The sequence below is a fragment of the Penicillium paradoxum genome, assembly GCF_028828445.1.
Source record: "Penicillium paradoxum strain IBT 22861 chromosome Unknown utg000002l_segment0_segment0, whole genome shotgun sequence".
Classification (NCBI taxonomy): Eukaryota; Fungi; Ascomycota; class Eurotiomycetes; order Eurotiales; family Aspergillaceae; genus Penicillium; species Penicillium paradoxum.
The window spans coordinates 2,280,001-2,298,894 of NW_026643180.1; the positions used below are offsets into that span (position 1 = coordinate 2,280,001).

An 18,894-nucleotide genomic window follows, 5' to 3' on the forward strand; every position below is an offset into this window, starting at 1 on the left:
AGGAGGGATTGGGGGGGGCCAGCGCGGAACGGATCTGGAGTGGTCCGATGTTGGCCAGTTTGCTGAATCGCGCTGCCAGGAAGTGCCGGGGCTCGGGCAGGGGGCAGGGGACCGCCCGGGGGATTTCCACTGGGGGGCGCCTCGGGGGAGAGTCGACGCCTGGGAGTGGCAGTTCTGGGTGCCCCAGGGGTATCCAGGCGGCCGGGCTGCAAATATATATCTTCAGTTCTTTGTACGACCACCTGGACAGGCCACCACCATCACCCATCAACTCCATGCACAGATATATATATCATATATATATCTGCACCGAACCCCTCCCGTGACCCCCGGGCGTTTTGGTTCGGGGGCACCATGCCCGGAGCCGGGGCCCGGGGAGGGCCGCCTCGGGGGCCGCCCGGGGGTGGTGCCCGGAGCACACATCACGTGACTTTAGCACTTCTCAAACGACTAAGTCCCCAAAAAGTCACCCAGAAGCCCAAGGGGGTGGCCCAGTTTGTATGGGCTTGGCTAGAACCCTCGAGGGCCTCCAAAAGAATCAGTGGGCTAGCGAAACCGGGCCCCCAAAGCCCCCCAAACCCTTTTAAAGTTTTTAATACACTCTCTTTCCTTTAATAGAAATAAATACCCTCTCAACCCACCATAGAGGGGGGGGCGCGTTTGGGGGGGGGGGCGGGGGGGGGGGGGGGGGGGTGTAAGAAAAAAAAGAGGGGGGAGGAAGAGGGGGGGGGTGGTAATGAATTTTTCTTCTCCTCCTCCTCCTCCTCATCAACACCATTTTCCCTTTCCTTCCCCACAAAAAACCCCCCCCCCCCCCCGGTGGTGTTTTTTTTTTTTTTGTGTGGGGGGCTTTTGTTGGGTGGGGAAAAAACACAGCTCTCTAAACAAAAAAAAAAAAAAAAGAAGTGGTTTCTTCCTCCCCCCCTCCTTCGCTTCTCTCCCCTCGTTTTGGAGCTTCTCCCCCTGACGGGTCAGTCGATTGATCACGTATGCTGCTGTGCGGAGCGGACTGCCTTGGTCCATAAGAGAGAGAGAGAGAGAGTTGCATTATACTCGAATATCAGCCACTTTTCAGGGCTCTTCCCGAGTCGACGATGGCCGAAGCGACGTCTTTCTAGCTAGGCTTTCCTGACAACATTAACCACCACATCGACCTATCTATCCCACCAGTTGCCATCTTTCCCTTGTATGTTTCGAGCGCCCCCTGTACATAGTGTGCCAAATCCCGCGCATCCTTCCCTTGCGCCTGGTAACTTCAGTTCCTTTTCCAACAGATTGATCTCTCCAGTATGCCCCGTTTGTAAAGCCCGTCTCCCGCCCTCGGTACCCATTCCATCGCCATCCCCACCTGTCAGGAAAGCCAGCCGGGGGTCGGTCGCCAGAGCTCGCATCGTCAGTGTTCATCGTAGTGCGGATCATTGAAGGAGTGTGGATCAAGAATGCGGTAAATTCGAGAAAGTCACGCGCTGTGATCATCCCCTGGAAGGCGCCTCCTCAGTCAGGTTTTCCCCTTTGCAGCGTGCGAGAGGAAGTGAGAGGCGGGCAAACAACGTGTTAGCCGGGCCCGAGAGGTGTGTGTGTGTGTCGTGGTCGTCAGTTGCCTGTGTTAGTATCTGATTCGTCTAGAATCGGTGGTGGGGGCAGCAGATATGGTAGTCTACCTGTGCCCAGTAGAAATCGCGCTGTCTTTTTCGCATGGTCTGGTCCCAGCGCGTGGGCCAGAGTGCGGGGTGCCAGTTGGGGACCCCAGATTTGGTCCCTCTGTCCTGAGTGTGCTGGGCAGAGGAATAGAACGTGATTGACCGTTTCGTCATGCTCTTGGCATGCCGGGCAGGTGGGAGAGTCTACCTTCCCCCACCGGAAGAGCACCGCGTTGAGCCCGATGTGGCCGGTTCGGGCCTGGATAAGGGCGGAGCGCTCCGGGGCTGTGAGACCGGTAAAGATCTCAGTGCCTCTTCTCTGCAGGAAGGGCATAACCCTGCGCAGTTCCCTGCCGGGTGCGCCGGTTGGCGGATTCGCCCAGCTGTCTTCCCACGCCTGTCTCACTTTTCGGCGGATCCAACAGTTGGCGGCGGATTGCAGGGTCACGGGGGGAGGCCTTCTAGATACTCGGCGCGGGTGCCGAGTGTGTCCCTTTCCTCGGCTCGCCAGCCGGTGGCCTTCTTGGCGAGGGCGTCTGCTTGGGTGTTCCCTTCGATCTCCTCCTCCCAGTGGGCGGGGATCCAGAAAAAGCGGGTGGCCCATCCCTTCTGACGGCGGAGGTCAATCAGGCGGACGACTTCCTTGATCAGGTACTGCCCGCTGTTCTGCCGGGGGTTACGGATGACCTGGAGGGCACTCTGGTTGTCAGAGTAGATATCGATGCCTTGCTGAAGCTGCGGGTTATCCTCTGCCATTCGCAATGCGAGGATCAGGCCGCCGATCTCGGCTGCGTGGACATTGTGGTGATGTTCGGTACCAAAGTACGCCATGCGTTCAATGGCGGGTCCTTGGGCTGGTTTGTGGTAAGCAGATCCTCCTACTTCGCCGTGGTGTCCGGAGCCATCGGTGTAGATACGTGGAGTGAGGGGGCTGATTGTGCAGTTTACCCAGTGGACGAAGGCCGCCTCTGTCTTGCTATCAGCGATGTCGACGTATGGTTGTTCCCACCAGGGGGGACTGCAAAGGGGTGTCTGATTTCCATTTGGTCCAGATTGTATTCCCCTTCCAGCAGGAGGTCTTCCTCTGCGATTTCCATTGCCGGGTGGAGAGCTCGTTTTCGGTGGTAAGTGCGGCGGGCTCTGATAGCCCGGTATGCCGGTGACGTTGCAAGGCGTGTCAGTGCCTTCAGTCGGTCCTCTTCTAGGCGAGAAGCCATTGGCTGGAGATAGAGTTGGGCGTTGAGGGCGTCCGCTGACACTGTCCGAAATGCGCCTGATATACCGTGCGCGGCACGTCTTTGGATCGCCGTGAGCCTTGTGATTTGGCGTCTGTGGGTGGTCTTCCGTCCGTGGATACGGGGGGAGCTGCCCACACGGAGGACCCGTATAGGGCCTTCGGGGCGATGCAGGTGTTGTATATCAGTCGTTTGTCGTGGATATTGAGGCCCCATTTGGATCGACCGAGGGCGGAGATCGCCTGGAGTGATTTGGTGCACTTCTTTTCGACTTGATCGAGGTGTTTATCGAAGGTCAGTTGGCTGTCGATGATAACACCGAGTAACTTCGCCGATTCGCTGGCTTCGACCACTCGTCCGTTACCGAGGTCGACTGGCGGGGGTGGGGTGGTGGTGTCGGGGTCTGCGTGTCGTCGCTCTGGCGGTTCGAAGTGGACCAATGCGAACTTCTCGGGGGCGAATACGGACGCGTGCTGCTTCGCCCAGGTGTCGCATTCCCGGAAGGAGAGGGCGAGGGCTCTGCAGTTGGCTTGGGGAGAGTTGCCTACTGCGATCATCGTGGTGTCGTCGATGTATCCGTAGTTGTTTGAATGCTGTTTTGGTCCCATCATATCTGCGTTATAGAATAGGAAGAGGATCGGGGAGAGTGGTGATCCCTGCGGGATACCAGTGTCGATCCCTTCCCTGGGGCGTGTGTATTCTGGCATTTCGAGGGTGGTGTATCGATCGCTGAGGAAGGACTCCACCCATTTGATGATGACCGGTGGCACCCGTCGTTTGCGCAGATTGTGTAACAGCCGGGGATGGGAGACGTTGTCGAAGGCGCCTGAAATATCGAGTAGTAGGGTAGAAGCTGTCAAGCCCTGTTTCCAAGCCTCTCTGATTTCCTCTGTGACTGCGTGTAGTGCTGTGTCGCATCCCTGTCCCTTACGGCCTCCGAAGTGGTTTCGGGGGAGCAGGCCGTATGTTTCCACTAAGTATGACAGCCGGAGGGCGATAACACCTTCCATTACCTTCCCCATAGTGTTGAGGAGGGCGATAGGTCGGTATGACTTTGGTTTGGAGTAGTCATCCTTGCCTGGCTTGCGTAGTGCGATGGTTCTCGCTTCTCGGAAGGTCGTTGGGCAGTAGCCGGCAGCGATACATGTGTTGTATAAATTGGCCAGTGGGGGTGCGAGGAGGTCAGACGCTGTCTGTAATACTGCGTTGATGATACCGTCTGGTCCTGCGGCCTTGAAACCTCCGGGCTGGTGGATAGCCCTCTTGACTTCCTGGGCCGTGATTTCGGGGAGCTGGACGGGTTCTGGGTAGCGGAATCTGCGCGTGTCCGAGAGGTCTGCTGCAGGGGGGGTGGGAAGAAGGAGTCGGAGAGGGCTTTGGCCTTTTCCTCGGGGCGGAACAGTAGCTGCCCGTCGGATCCCTGGATAGGGGGGGGTGTATGACTGGAAAGGTGTCCGATCCCGTGCCCATTTGGCGAGATTCCATATCTGCTTTATCTCTCCGGACTCCCCTGCTTCCGTGATACGTTTCTGATGCGTAGTGTTTCGCATACGTTGGATTCGACGTCGTGCGGTGCGTTTGAGCTTGTAGTATTGAGACCATAGTGTGTCTGGAGCGCGTTCACGCCACCGGGCTTGGTACTGAACTATTTGGCGGTGTGTCCGGCGGGCCTCCTTTTGGATTTGGCGGCACTCCGGGGTGAAGCCCGGTTGTGAGAGGGCTGTTGGCCGTAGCCAGGGAGTCGAGGCATCCACTGCGGCTTGGACTGCGTCTGTAAGGGCGGAGACTGCGGTGTCGATTGAGGGCCTTGTTGCCTGGGGGGTGGGGATTTGAGTAAGACTTCTGTGGAGTGTGTCCTTTAGCTTATCGGGGTCCATCCTCTTCCAGTTCCGGCGTTTCGGTGGTGTGGAGGGTGTGAGGCTGGTATTGAGTTCTGTTTCCAGTGGTAGGTGGTCGGAGAGGCCGGCGAGTGATTGGACCGGTCTGGTGTGCGCCACTTGGTCCCTGATATCCCATGAAGTGAGACAGAGGTCGATCGTGCTGCCTAGATTCTCGTTTTCGGAGTCCTGTTGCCGGAGGCCTTGGTCCATAACATTGCGGGTGCTCTTGAACCAGTGTTAAGATGCATATTCCTTGCTATCTGCATCAGATAATGTCCTGTGAACTCAGAGACTCCATTCTGTTCATGTGCATATGGAACTGAGGGGCTGATCATCATAGACTGCTCCCTAGCCCATTTCACGAATACTGAGAACTCCTTGCCGTTGTCCATTCTCTATTCTGTAGGATAAGATCCACTCCTAGTCTTGATCTCAGTGCACCATTTCTTCAATTCTGCAGATGCATCTCCCGTATGAACCAAGGGAATTGCTACCCTGAAACGAGAAGCATCTGTAAAGGAATACTAGATTTTCAGGCTAGCACCTGTTGGTCAGGCAAGAAAGATGGATGGAAGGGAAGACAGTATAGTATTCCTTTTGCAGAGACTAATTCTTGCCAAGATCAGGATTGGGGAGAGAAGGGGACCACCTTTTACCTCTTCGTCCCTGACCCATACCCATCATAATGAGAAGCTCACTTTCGTCATATTAAGAGCCTCACCTTGCTTTCATGACTCACTGCCGTCATAATGAGAGTTCCACCTTACTCTCGAGTCAGGGTATCACATGATATCAGGATAAAGGGTCTTATCAACAAAGGGTCAGGCACACATGTGAACTCCTTTTTCCATGATCCTTTTCTCTTACAGCATCGTCGGTGAGCACCATTATGTGTTCAATGTTGATTTTGCCGTTTTTGCCAATTTCTTTGGGCTTCGTAGGCTGGAGACCCACATGAACTAGTTGGGCAACTCTCGTAGCCCTTGCTTGTTGTGCACGAGAAACTATCCTTTTGGACTTCCCTTTTCCGCATGCTTCGCAGGCATAAGCGTCGTTTCCAACCTCTTTCCCCAATTTGTCTTTGTTGATCCTTCCTTTGTAAGATCCAGCATGACCTAGTCTTCGGTGTGCTAGCTGAGAAAGGAAACCTTAGCAAGGTTATTGATAGACAGGACCAGACTCTACGCTACGAAGAGAGAGAGAGAGAGACTGGAAATCCAGTATTCGTCTAAGGAAGAGAAGAAGGGAAGGAAACTATCTGGAAGAAAGAGCTTCTTATAGCACGGCGAGGAAGGAGGAGTCACCTGACTCCAAACAGTTATATCGCGTTGGGTGAGGCTCATCAGCCAGTTCAATGAATGGAACACTTCTAGCTACAAAATTATAGCCAATAGACTCCATATTCTCATCTTTGATCAATTTCTCGCCCACATCCCAGGTTATACCGAACTTTTCATTCAGTTTCACCAAGCTGAGGAGTCCAAATGCAATGTTTGGAGTGTCCACACAGTGTATTCTCAGTTCATATCTTGACCCGTCTGGTTTCTGAATTGGGAGTATGACTTCTTCATAACCTTCCGCTTTTCCTTTGCCTCCACTGCTGGTATCCCATCCGATTGAGTTCGTAGCACCACACTTCTTAAAGGCAACGAACAAGTCTTTCCTATTGCAAAGGTGCATAGAAGCTCCAGAGTCCATGATCCAGTCAATTCCAGGGTGGAGTCGTCGAGTGGGAGCTTGTGTCGCAGAAACTGCCAAATTATCATTTTCAACTTGTTGAGACCTATCCTCCTGAAACTGCGCTTTCTTTGATCTGACGAACCATAGACCTGGTATGGGTTTCCAGTTTGTAGGGCGGTGTTCAACTACTAAATGATAGCAGTCCTTGGCACCATGTCCCATTTTCCCGCGGAAACTGCAGTTCCCATTTGCTGTCTTCTGATTCCTGTGATTTCTCCATTCTTCAACATGTTTCTTGCATGGAGTCTATGCAGGTGGTGCATTCATCAATTTCTGATTTTGAGCACCTTTCTTTGTAGGTCCAGATCCAGATATCGAGACTCCTGATGCTCCTAAGCCTTTGTCTAGGGCTTTCAGTCTGATCTCGTCCATCACCTCACTGTAGTATATGAACAGATCATTTTGGATAAACCTATCGCTCATTCACCCATCAACAGTGTCCGATTCTTCATGCAAACGAACGTGTTCATCTCTGGAACCTCCCGCTACGTGGCCAACTTCATGCACCGAACAGGTCTCCTCCAGCAATTTCAACACGTTGGGATCGAGGAGGACGACGACGACGACGACGAACCGACAGGCCTGGCGGCAATGGAGCTAGGTGTGGAAGACGATGGGTATTAGCCAATGACGACAAATGATGCTGTGAAGCGAGAACTCAGCCAGAGTCGATAAACACGCCAAACAACTGGCCACGATAACACGACCATCAATTGAAACTGAAACAGGGGAGGGAGCAGGGAGATCAGGGAGAGAGAGAGAGGGAGAGAGAAAATGAAGTGGGAAGATGGAAGCTGGAGGGTGCACTCCAGGCAGTCATTACATGTTATTTCCTATGTATGAGTTTAGGGATCTGTGGGCTTGTACGGGTTGTGGGAAGGGGCTGATTCCGCACTCTTTACAATTAGCATCTACCTGTATACTCCGGGATAGATCCCACTCGGCGTTTGGTTTCGAGTTCTGGCTTCAGTTGGATGAAGCACCTGCGTAATCATACGCAACTAGTTAGACTGCAGCAGGTTAATTGAACTTTGATTGATTGATCTCTGGAACCTCCTGTAGCTGATCAACTAGGAGTATCACCGCGTGATATGCTTTCAGTCCACCTCCAAGGTCCACCGTCATCTTGAAACGGGCCTTAACTTCCCTCACAAATTCGGAAAGGGTGTCGAAATCAGTCGTTTTTGTCCGCCAGAGCTTCATAACAGCTCGCACAACTGTCCCATGACCTTTTCCCTTGATATACTGGCGAGATGCCTTCATAAACTCGTCTGCAAGCTTGACCCTAGCACCACTTTGTATGATATCTTTGTTCAAAGCTGGGTCAATGCTTCTAGAGAGCCAGCTGCTAACCCTGCGGCTAAGGAGAAGCCATCGTCTAGCATCTGGGTCCGATCTGTCTGGACGTTGAATCTTGTCGTTAATGAGGTTTTGCAGATTCAGTCTCTGTAACTGCTTTATCACCACTGTCTCCCAGTCGTCGAACTCTTCTCGATTGTTAACTGCGGAGTTATCTTGTACAGTGTAATTGTTGCTGGATCTGGCAAATCAAATGCCTGGCTCTCGACATCTTCCTCAGTGTCCAGCACAAGATCCCAGTTTTTGTCTGATGGTGCTCCTGCACCTACCGAGGGGACCCCTCTTCGAGGACCCTGGTTGTATCCACTTGGCCCCCCTCCAACGTCCATTTTTAGTGCTAGTGATCCTAATCTTACCTATCAGGCTTTGTGAGAAAAATGTGGGGTTGTTGCGTAGACTTCTCAGTGGTCCACGGCTTATTGCCCCGAAAATTCTGTTTTGTGGGTTGTGGGGTAAAACCCTGTCCCACGGTGCGTGTCCGGTCCGACAGCTGCGACTCTGTCTGCACACTGCGGACCCTTGTCAAGAAAATAGAGTAAAATTGCCTCCTCAATGATGGAAAAAATGAATTTTCAGAAAAGCACGGGCGTCATAACCTGTTGAGGCCTACTGTGTGGGACTTAGAGAGAGGAGGAAGAGAGTTGTATTAGGAAGGAGACTCGGCCCCCGACTATCTATCTGATGGGGTGATGCCTGACCGTCACGGGATCCATCACGAGACTCTGTCTCAACACTGAGAGTGCAGGAAAACCAACGTGAGCTTACAAAAGTCCTTGGAACGCCGTCGACGAGCGCTTCAGCAAGACCAAACTCGGGACCAGTACCTCGTTTTCACGTCTGTCCCCCCCCGGCGCAATCTTCTAGACGGAGTGAGAGTGATGACCGGTCGCGAACAAGCAAGTACAGTCGAATTTCTTTCAATGCAGAAACGGGAATCTTGGTTGCGAAAGTCATGCCAAATCCCGCACACGAACTTGCGATAAGATCATTTGATTCTCTAATCTCTCTCGAGCTGCGTGCGATGAACGTCCATCGTGATGTGAGGCCTTTCGGTGATGATGATGCATTCATTATCCCGATTGAGCTCGCTTTGAATACATGCTGCTATGCGGGATAGCGCCCCAAAGCCAGCGTTGACAGCAACTAATGGTCCCCAGTATATAAATTCATCCTGTAGATCAGTCCTCGCGGCGTACGTGAAGCTTCCATGCATCCCCGAGGATTGAAGACAACAGAGAAATGTAAAGGAAGTCGACCCAAGAAGGGTCCAGATCCCGCATCCCCGCGGGCGCAGAGTAGTCCCCTTTTCTCGCTCTCTCTGCAGTGCACCTCTCCTTTCTCTCCCTCTCCATCAACTGCTTCATTTCTTTTGCAAGCTTCCCCGTATCACCCAGTCCCTGCATTACCAGGAATCAGGATCGCCAGGCCTGCGCAACCTACACCTCGATTCTTCATCATAGAGCTGTCGCCATCGTGCCTGCATCTGCTCTTCTCTAGGACAGCTCGTTCGATACGTAGCAAGGGAGAAAAGTATGCATGATTGGACTAGCCAGAAAAGAAGAGGATGGGAGGACAAAGAGGGAGAAGGATTTACCATTTATCTACTGGATGGGTGCTGTTGGCCTGAGGCGTGGACGCCTCAACATCCTCTTCTTTTTCGAGTATCTAGAGCGACGTCCCCTCCAATTCTATATCTGGATTCTCTGCGAGGTTGGGAGCAAGTGACACATTCCAGCCGTGCTGCTGTTACAGATTTTCTTTGATATTTTATTTCATCATGTTGAGCCAAGTCTTTGCATGGATTGCTCTTGTCGAAGGAATGACACAGCGAAATCGATGGAACCTTTTCGTTTGATTCACAGAACGATGACATTCCTCATACTTTCCGTACATGGATCCATGAAGAAACTGTGAAGCAGGAACACGGTGATACGGGGTAGCCCTCGACCATGGAAGCAGTTGGTAGAGGGATGGGAGATACGAGGTGCAATTGCAGAGAAGCATGCGGGGGATGCGGGACTTGCACCCTCTTCGTGAGTTGACTTTCTTTGCATTTGGTTTTGTCTGATTTCACCTGTCAGATGGTGGCCTTACTTTCAGGCAGACAGTCCTCGAGTCTGCATGGATACTTCGTGGAAGCCTGGAGGACCCGTCGGGACCCGTCTAGAGTCTAGACTCTACAGGATGGAATGGTATGCTGGGGATGCATCACCATTTTGCCATTGTCGGAGCTGGCTCTGGGACATTGTCCTGAATAGCAGCATGTATGTGGATTGAGCTACTCGGGTCAATGAGTGTAAGAGAAAAAGGATGGAAAATGAGGATTACAATGTGTGCCTGACCCCTTGGTCGATGGAGACTTTTCTCATGATGTCATGTGATCATCAGGGAATAAGGAAACCGGGGAGAAAGGCGAACCCCTGATTATGACGAGATTGGGGCAGGGACGAAGAGAAAAACAGATCTCCCTCTCTCATATCCTGATCTTAGCAAGAATTAGGCTCTGTACAAGGAATACCATATTGTCTTCCCTTCTATCTGTCGTTCTTGCCTGACCAAAAGGTGCTAGCCTGAAAACTAGTATCTCTGTACAGAGAGATCACGACCGATTCGACATGCTCACGGCCACGGAAGTAATTCCACGGCCCGACTCGGCCTCGTTAGTCAGCATCGTCCCAGCTCTGAAAAACAGCCTTGGAACACATCCAACTTCACGCCTTTTCAGCTGCTGAATCTTGCTCGGTCGGAAAGCCGAATACGCCGCGATGTTCGGCGAGGGGTTTTCAATATCCGGGCTTGCGATACCCGCAGTCAGTGTGCTGATCGCCTTTCTCGCCTACACATCGCAGTACCTCTTCCTGCATTTTGAGTCTGCGCCTCTCACCAAGGACGAGGCTTGGAAGATCAACATCTTCGCACTATGCATCTGGATAACATATTACCGAACCTGCTTCGTAGATCCGGGCAGACTTCCCAAAGCCGAAGAGCGACCGAAACCCGAAGAAAGTGACGCGTTCACCGGTCGCCAGCGATGGTGTCGTAGATGCGAGGCTTACAAACCGCCTCGGGCTCACCACTGCAAGACTTGCAAAAGGTTCGATGGGAAGTGGTCGTCGTGGGTATATTTGCTGATTTTGTTCTAGATGCATTCCTAAGATGGATCATCATTGCCCCTGGACGTCGAACTGTGTCTCACATTTTACCATCCCACATTTCATGCGCTTTTTGTTTTATGCCACCGTTGGAATGTCCTATCTTGAGACTCTTCTCTGGCAGCGGGCTTCGTTTGTATGGAAGAACAGCCATCTGCCAAGCGTAAGCTGATCAAATACTTGGTTAATTCTATGTCACTAATGTAGAATAGTATCTGGGCCCTGCATTAGGACAGCTTATCCACTTATTTATACTCCTTGTGGTAAATAGTCTCACCACGTTCGCTCTTTTTATCTTACTGCTTAGGAGTCTATGGGCGCTCGGATCTAACACAACCACCATCGAAACCTGGGAAATCGAGAGACATGCTACCCTTGTCCGTCGCGCCCGTGTGCTGGGCGGATATCTAGAAGGTCCTGGGGGAATTCGAGTGTATATCAAGAAACAGGAATACCCTTACGATATAGGCATCTGGGCCAATATCAAGCAAGGTATGGGCGGTAGCGCGAATGTGAGTACCCTTCTCCATTATCTAAATCTCTAGGACATATGAACTCATGCCTCGCTAGTTCATAAGCTGGTTCTGGCCATTAGCCGCGGGTCCTGACCCTCAATCTGGGTGGGAGTTTGAAACAAATGGCTTCGAAGGTAAGTCGAGGGGTGACTGCTTTATTTGCCTCGATGACTGATCATTTCTACCAGACCCCGGTGTGGCATGGCCACCCCCAGATCCAGATAGAATACCGATGCCGGCAAGGCCGCCAAATGCTATTAGCATGCCTACATATGCAACGATCCAAGATGAGATTGATGCCTTCAATCTTCGTAAGCGGGAAGACATGAGGCGACTTCGGCGAAATGCAGGGCTGCAGCGTCGCAAACCATTTCGTGATCGGTATAAGAAAGATGACGATTACACACCAAGTGAGAGCGATGAGGGCGAATTTGGCTTTGATAACGAATCGGACGAGGGCGAAGAGTCTTGGCGAAATGCCGAAGGGGAACGACTACAGGACTTTGGAGTGGATGAAGAAGCAGAGTTCTATGACGAGGAAGATATCCCTCTAGGTGTTCTCATTCAACGACGCAGGGAGCAACAATCTGCCAATTGATCAGTTTTCAATAGGAATTCATCTGCATCATTGGATTTTCTTTGCAAGACCGCTGGATGTCGCTTTATGGCTGCTTCAATAACTGCATGTTGTAACTTGTTTCGGCTTCGGATCACGCTGGTTGCATCTGTCTAGGACAGCTAGTTCAATGCGGATTTAGGAAGAAACCCATGTATGATTGAGCAGCTAGAAAAGAAAAGGACAGAAGGACAAATGTAGAGAAGGATTTATCATTTATCTACTGGATGGGTGCTGTCGGCCGCAGGCATGAATGCCTCAACCACCTGTGACATCGGGGGCGATCGTCAGTGCTTCCTCTCCTTCTTTTCCGTAGTGGCCGTCAATCACCACTCAATCGATACGGCATTGCCTGTTTCCCCTTGTTAACATAAGAGCCGCAGTCCCCCACGAGCTGTTTCCCAAACACTATCTGCGCAGACCGAAGTTCGATCCATCTCGTCTTACTGAATCGTCGGTGGGACCCTACTTGGAAACATCTATTGATTCTTGCCCGTAAATATCCAACCCAGACGAGGAAAAGGGAGTAGGGCAATCGTTGACTGTGGGGAGACTCGAGCTCTCTGCAGAGAGGGCCACCTCTGATTGAACCGGGAATCACTCAGTCAAGACTCTTTCCGGATTTCCCAGCTGGTATGTCCTCCGTGATACTGCGCGGTTGCGGCTGCAGTTGCATCGCATCAGTAGCAAATGGAGGATAGATTACAGAACAGGAGCAGACTGTAGCTACCGGGTTCGACCAAAGAGTCAACAGAGAATCAGGACTCGGCGCGTCACTGCACGTATGGCCCACGCAAGAGCAAGTCTTCGATAGATCCTTGTCTCTCTTTTTCCTCCTGTCCTTTTCTTTTCTAGCTGCTCAATCATACATGGGTTTCTTTCCAACTCCGCACTGGACTAGCTGTCCTAGAACATGAGACAAGTTCAACACGGCCAGACAAGTTGGCCTCGAAGACTGTTTTGAGCTTATGAGGGTTATGGATTCTGTCAAATGACTGTGTCTTTTCGGATGCTGCTGTTGTTGGCTTCCCTGCTATTCTCACAGGAACCGGAGCGCGCAGAGCTTGGGCATCCTGGGCTTGGGAAGTGAACTCCATGCGCCAAGTTCAGTGTCAAACTAGACAATGACTTTGAGAATGGAAATTTCATACTTTATGATCACTGTGAATACTTTCTTTCATCTTGATAAGCGCTTTCGGCTCTTTATCGGATTGTTTTCGTGCTTTACTTGCTTTGTTATACACTGTCTTCCTTGTTCTCCTCGATTGTCCACACTCGCTTGTGGTTTGCTTCGGGTTCTATTTATGTCTAGAGCTTGATTGTTTCCCTTCCTGTCTGATGAATGCGAATGAACTGGCCTCATGGACAGCTCCGTGAGCCAAAGGTATTTAATCACCATTTCCCCCGCTTGGTCTGCGTCGAGTCCAAGTTATAAAGCTAAAGCACAATAGCAACTATTACAGAATTTCTTTTCCATTGCACAATATCTGAGAATATCACCATGTCTGAAAATAAATCTGACAGTGGGACTGATCGCGACTGTTCGGTGGAGGAGTATGAGGAGTATGAGGAGTATGAGATATCTCAGCCGACAGTGCCTCCACTGACAGTGCCTCAACAGAGAGCGCGCAAACGCCGACGCGAGGACGACGACGATGACGATGACGATGATGTTTCCCGGCTGCCGCCTAAAAGGCGTCGGTCGGGGGATAAATCTTCCCAATCCGAATCCCCATCTTCAGCTTCATCTTCATCTTCCGCTTCATCTTCCGCTCATGATCTCGCTCCTGTACCATATCCCAGCCTTTACGATAGCAGTTCTTCGAGTAACGGTGAATCTACCCCCCCTCCCAAAGAAGAAGCCCCTGCCAGAGAAGAAGCCCCCCCCAGAGAGGAAATCCCAGTCGCCTTTTCACTGACGCCCGATCCAATCCGCCGATTTGAACAGTATGGAGCTGCATACCAGGCATGGATGATCAATCCCCATCAAGCCGGGTGCCCAGTTCGGAAATCCACAACGACGATGTACGAGCTATTGAATCCCAGTGTGAAGAAAGATAGACTTAGGTGTCGAGAGACTCAATATACTAGTCCCCCGGACCCGATTTGGGATGACTTGGAAGAGGTAGGGTTCCCGACCACCAAAACGTACCGCTTCACCTCGCTAACTTGCTCTGGCTACGATACGCAAGGTTACAGACAGGAAAGCCAATACCGTCATTGTAGCGGTGAAGGCATTTTTATCGCGGAGGAGATTTTCAGAAACTGTGGGCCGAATTGGTCCAATATTGCACTCGCTCAGTATAAGTTTGACCATGACATCGACACCCTCAAGTATGTTTATTTCATCAATGTTGTTAACGAGGAGACCAGGCCCTTCGTACAAGATTACATCTACCCAAGATACGAGCTGGACTGGCCCATAGGCGATGAAAAACCTGTGCAGCATATGTGGGGGTATGGTTCCATTTCATATCAAGGGATTCTGGGAACAAAGATAGGAAAGGCAGCGGCATGTTTGGTTTTGGGGGCATGGGACAGAGGTACCCATTACATCTCGCAAGTGTGCACTCAGGTCGAAGACGATTTGCTGAACCTGCGGTTCGACATTGCGCCAATCTAGTCGTGAGCTGCTTGATCCCGGGAGGAGGATTATTGCGATACAATTGAACCGGCTTGTAGTCCATTTCGGAATGATGATGTGCTATTCGAGTGTCCGTATAGATAGGGAGCACATTGTATGAATGGCAGTGGAAGTGAAAAAGGCTTCGTAGATACTCAACTATAAATGTTATTGCATGTCGATTGATCAAACCCTTGACTTCCAGAATAGAGGTGGACAGAATGTAACTCAATGGCCGTGTGTCCAGAACAGTGACATGGGCGAGCAGTAGTTCAGCTAGAAAATTTACTGGATTTATTTCTCGACTGCGTCCTGGAAAGAAAGTCCAACAGCCCCGGATATGTATTGGTTGATTGTTTGCTTTTGTCTTGGTCCTGTTGGCCAAGGTGAGTCGTGTCAATTGTAGATGCGGCTAGGTTGTTCTCTGGCGAGTCATTCTTGATGGTTTATTCGGTAATTGGCTACGAGCATTCATGTCAGCGGCCAAAAGGACCTTTGAAGTTCTACTTGAACGTTGCTGAGGATTGCATGAGCGGGTTTATTATGAATTCATTATCTGACTGTTGGAAGATACATTCCTTCTGTTATCTATCTTGATCATCTGATACATCGCCCTCTCGCCCGCTGGGCAAAGGCGAAAGAGGCGACGTCGAGGAAAAAGACGACCATGATGGCGACCTGATTGGGAGATTCAGGCCCAGGCCTTGGATTCCGGCGGAACCAAATCGGGTTGTCGAACCGGGAAATGCACCTTTCGTAGAAGACCGCGAGTTCGATCGCAAACCGACCCGGGTAATCGCGCGCTGAAGCATCTCACCTGAAGCATCAAGAGCAATGAGGAAGCGGGCCAGCTCAGCACACAGCTCCCAATCGCCCTTCTGGGAGGCAAGCGCAATTAAGCGAACAACGTATTCTTCGATACGACCATCATGCCCTTGCTCCTCGTCGTCAAGGGCTTGTAGCACAAGAAGATAGCCAACTGCGGTCTTCAGCGAATCAAGTTTCAATGCTTGCTCAAACAAATCTTTCGGCGAGGGTAGGTATGCGAACAAGGTGCGCCATGATCGAAGCTCTGTTTTGCGTGTACATTGCACCACAATTTCAAGGTACTCTCTGATGGGAAGTGATGCTTGCAGGAAAGCGATGACAGTTGGAAGAAGAGCTTCTTCTCTTTCCTGTGGGTTATCACTCTTGTTCGCTAGGTTTGACTTGTCTACTTCGTCATCCAGCACATGGTGGAGCAGGATCTCCAAGCCATGGGCAAAATAAGACAGATGGGCAAAGTGGCGACAGAGGGCGAGGGCGGCGGATGTTCCAACATTGGCCAGGCCGTATTGCAGGAAATATGGTAGGAAAAGGTGGGTCTAAGGCACATGGGTCAGTAAAGAGTAGCGTTCACAGCAAAGGGGACTTACTCGGATCGCAAATTTCAGGATAGTGAATGTTACATCGCGGCGTTGCATCATTTCTGATTCGACACCAAGTATAATACCCTTGTTCAGTAAGACGGACAGTGGATAGAAGTCCAGGGGTATATGGAGTGGTGCCAGCACCGAACCTTCCCGTAGCACGTCTTGAACATCGTTCCAAGCTAGTAACTCTTGGCCACAGAACATCCAAAGCGAGTCCCTGAGCGACAAACTGCGGTGAGGTGGCTCCAGTGCCATGTCAACCGAAGGAGTGGTGGGTAGAGTTTCATCGATCTGTGGCGAAAAATTGAAGGAAAGCTGGTCTCGCATCAAAGTATAATACTCGACATCATGCGATATGACTCGCATGTCGTATTTGAGATCACCAGCATCTGATACGGCGGGCTGCAACAAAACTAAGTTACCGTCGACGAGAAGAAGCACGGATGCCACCTTCACATCTTGCGATGGATCACCGTTCCCTACTTTGCCGTCAGCTAAGTGCTTGATGGCGTTGCATAAAAGAAAAGAAAAAGGACTCACGCATTTGCTCGTCGGGCAAGACCCAGCTGATTGATCGCACACGAGTGGGCGCACGCACAATCCCATTGAAAGCGATCTGACCAACAGGGACAAGTCTGATTCGAGGCTGTGTTGAATTGATGATATAATGGTACAAAATGTTATCATATGTATAGACTAGGAGGGAATCCTCTCCGGATGGGCCAATGAAGACCACCGGCGATGGGAGATATTCGATAAACATGATCGAAGTGTTGCTAAGGGAAGACTCGCGTGAGTAAAGACGAATCTGGCGATCTAAGTAAGCCAAGCCTGAAATCAGTGTAGGTGGGAGATTAGGTATACCTACCTCGTATGACCCGTCACTCTCGACTGCTGCGATCAGTATGTGGCCGTACCAACACATGCCTCCCCGCACGGCAAATGAGTTCTCAGCTTTGGAATCTTCGAATACTTTCCATCGTCCGCTGTTCACGCTGTAATGCGCAAGACCACGCCGACCTGCGATGGCAACATACCGTCCATCTTGAGATACGACGCAAGATCTAATCGGCCACTGGGAATGGAGATATGCGGGGGGATACTGGGCATGATGCCATAAAGAGTCCTTTCCTGAAATTGTCATGAGATCTGGAAGGTCGTGACCCCGGTAGAGAATGAACTCATTGCTCGTCTGCAACAGGCCTCGGGCCAAATTTGCAGATGAAAAGCAACCAGTCAAAGCACTTCGAGCTGTCTCCAGAACCCACAGGCGACGGTCATCTTTTCCAGATAAAATGATGTCCGACCCGCCGCCAATCCAACAACCGTCCACAACGCCCGTCAGCCAATCTTCCCCGTTAGTTGTCGCTAACGAAGGATCCACCGAGAAACTGTTTCCTCCAGGCTTCCCAAAGACACTCCATGTTGCCCAGCCATGTTCAAACCCGGCAAATAGACAATATCCGTCCGGGGAATAGCTCATGAAATTCAAAGCACCAGTGGTAGTGGGCGATGCGGGCAAATGTAGTTTTTGGGAGAACGAAATGTTGCCCATGTAATCCTTAGCGGTGTAAATCAAGATCTCGCCATTGGAGCAGTTTACGGTTAATAGAGAAAATCGGGCGTTCACTGTCACTTTTACTGCCCGTTCGGTGTCATCCCTCGGATCGTGGAAGCAATGTCCATGGAAGAGTTTCTTGGCTGTCTCGGGGTCCGGCTGTGTCTCCGAATTGCGCTGCACAGCATAGGCCTGACCACTGGTTGTAATCCAGATGAGAAGATTCATAGCACGATCATAAACCATGTCCATGATAGAGACCTTAGGTATGCCTAAAATGCGATTTAAGAGCTCCGAGGTGGTTTGTGCTACTCCGGCCTCGGGTGTCCATCGAATGCATTGTATAGCTGGTGGTTTCATAGTGGCAACAACAAGTTCTTGGTCCAGGGCCAGGGCCTTGACGATTCCAGACTCGATCTTGATGGCCATTCGGAAGCGGATGCTAATGTCGCCGACCACATTGGCTTCTTCAAATGCAGCAAAACGAGCTAATTGTTGACGGCGGGAATGTACGGAATGGTCAAACCGCTGTTGATAAACCCTGGCTGTTGAATCTGATACCACCGAGTATGTGAGCAGGTATCCCTTCAGAGTCTGCACAACCAGAATTGTGGAGTCTGGGTGTATGAGGATCGAAACATTCGGACCGTATGTTTTCAAGGAGGACTGAGATCGAGTTATTGCCGTAACGACTGCAGTAGGCTGCCAAAACTGTTAGCGACCAGCTCAAACGTTTCCTTATAAAGCATGACATCACCGTCAACATACCCGAGTTTGCCACAGAGCAATTGATGACCTTGACATTGTAGTAAATATGAGGCCGGAGCGAAAGACACAAATGCCTCTGATAGCTTCATCTCCCCATTCCGATTTACTAGTTTCGGGGGGAGGGCTGGTTTGCGGTTGACGAGGTTGGGTGTCCGGGGACTCATGTTGGGCGCGGTCCCCCTTTGCTTCTTCATTGTCGTCTAGGGAGCTGCAATGAAGTGACGAAGGTGTATTTTGGATTTCGCGATTCTCGTCAGAGGAGCTGTGGGCAATATTGGGCCCATTGACCGCGTAGACCCGGGGCACTCCATGAGGCCAATACATCGCTCAAGTCGGGTTCAGGGGTTAATAGGGACACTGAACCTCGCACGAGGTCATCTCCAGAAAACCTAATTC

The 18,894-nt window shown here is 51.1% G+C and overlaps 6 protein-coding genes across 6 annotated transcripts; 3 read left to right on the plus strand and 3 right to left on the minus strand.

Annotated features, from left to right (window-relative positions):
* Positions 1-1,593: 1,593 nt before the first annotated feature.
* N7457_000855 (uncharacterized protein) lies at positions 1,594-5,147 on the minus strand (the record flags this gene model as incomplete). The annotated part of the gene is made up of 5 exons (XM_057171901.1): positions 1,594-2,023; positions 2,110-2,608; positions 2,650-2,860; positions 2,923-4,980; positions 5,049-5,147. 5 exons carry the CDS (start codon positions 5,145-5,147, stop codon positions 1,594-1,596), a joined length of 3,297 nt encoding a protein of 1,098 aa, XP_057035804.1.
* A 1,798-nt stretch (positions 5,148-6,945) lies between these two features.
* N7457_000856 (uncharacterized protein) lies at positions 6,946-7,273 on the plus strand (the record flags this gene model as incomplete). The annotated part of the gene is made up of 2 exons (XM_057171902.1): positions 6,946-7,112; positions 7,147-7,273. The coding sequence occupies 2 exons, from the start codon at positions 6,946-6,948 to the stop codon at positions 7,271-7,273; spliced, it is 294 nt and encodes a 97-aa protein (XP_057035805.1).
* A 242-nt stretch (positions 7,274-7,515) lies between these two features.
* On the minus strand, positions 7,516-8,183 carry N7457_000857 (uncharacterized protein; the record flags this gene model as incomplete). Its single annotated transcript, XM_057171903.1, has 2 exons — positions 7,516-7,895; positions 7,982-8,183. 2 exons carry the CDS (start codon positions 8,181-8,183, stop codon positions 7,516-7,518), a joined length of 582 nt encoding a protein of 193 aa, XP_057035806.1.
* A 2,436-nt stretch (positions 8,184-10,619) lies between these two features.
* pfa4 (putative palmitoyltransferase with autoacylation activity Pfa4) lies at positions 10,620-12,119 on the plus strand (the record flags this gene model as incomplete). The annotated part of the gene is made up of 5 exons (XM_057171904.1): positions 10,620-10,948; positions 10,998-11,169; positions 11,219-11,518; positions 11,577-11,655; positions 11,710-12,119. The coding sequence occupies 5 exons, from the start codon at positions 10,620-10,622 to the stop codon at positions 12,117-12,119; spliced, it is 1,290 nt and encodes a 429-aa protein (XP_057035807.1).
* Positions 12,120-13,638: 1,519 nt separating this feature from the next.
* On the plus strand, positions 13,639-14,760 carry N7457_000859 (uncharacterized protein; the record flags this gene model as incomplete). The annotated part of the gene is made up of 1 exon (XM_057171905.1): positions 13,639-14,760. The coding sequence occupies one exon, from the start codon at positions 13,639-13,641 to the stop codon at positions 14,758-14,760; it is 1,122 nt and encodes a 373-aa protein (XP_057035808.1).
* Positions 14,761-15,344: 584 nt separating this feature from the next.
* Positions 15,345-18,822, minus strand: N7457_000860 (RIC1 family protein; the record flags this gene model as incomplete). The annotated part of the gene is made up of 5 exons (XM_057171906.1): positions 15,345-16,124; positions 16,176-16,651; positions 16,713-16,980; positions 17,041-18,432; positions 18,499-18,822. 5 exons carry the CDS (start codon positions 18,820-18,822, stop codon positions 15,345-15,347), a joined length of 3,240 nt encoding a protein of 1,079 aa, XP_057035809.1.
* Positions 18,823-18,894: the final 72 nt, after the last annotated feature.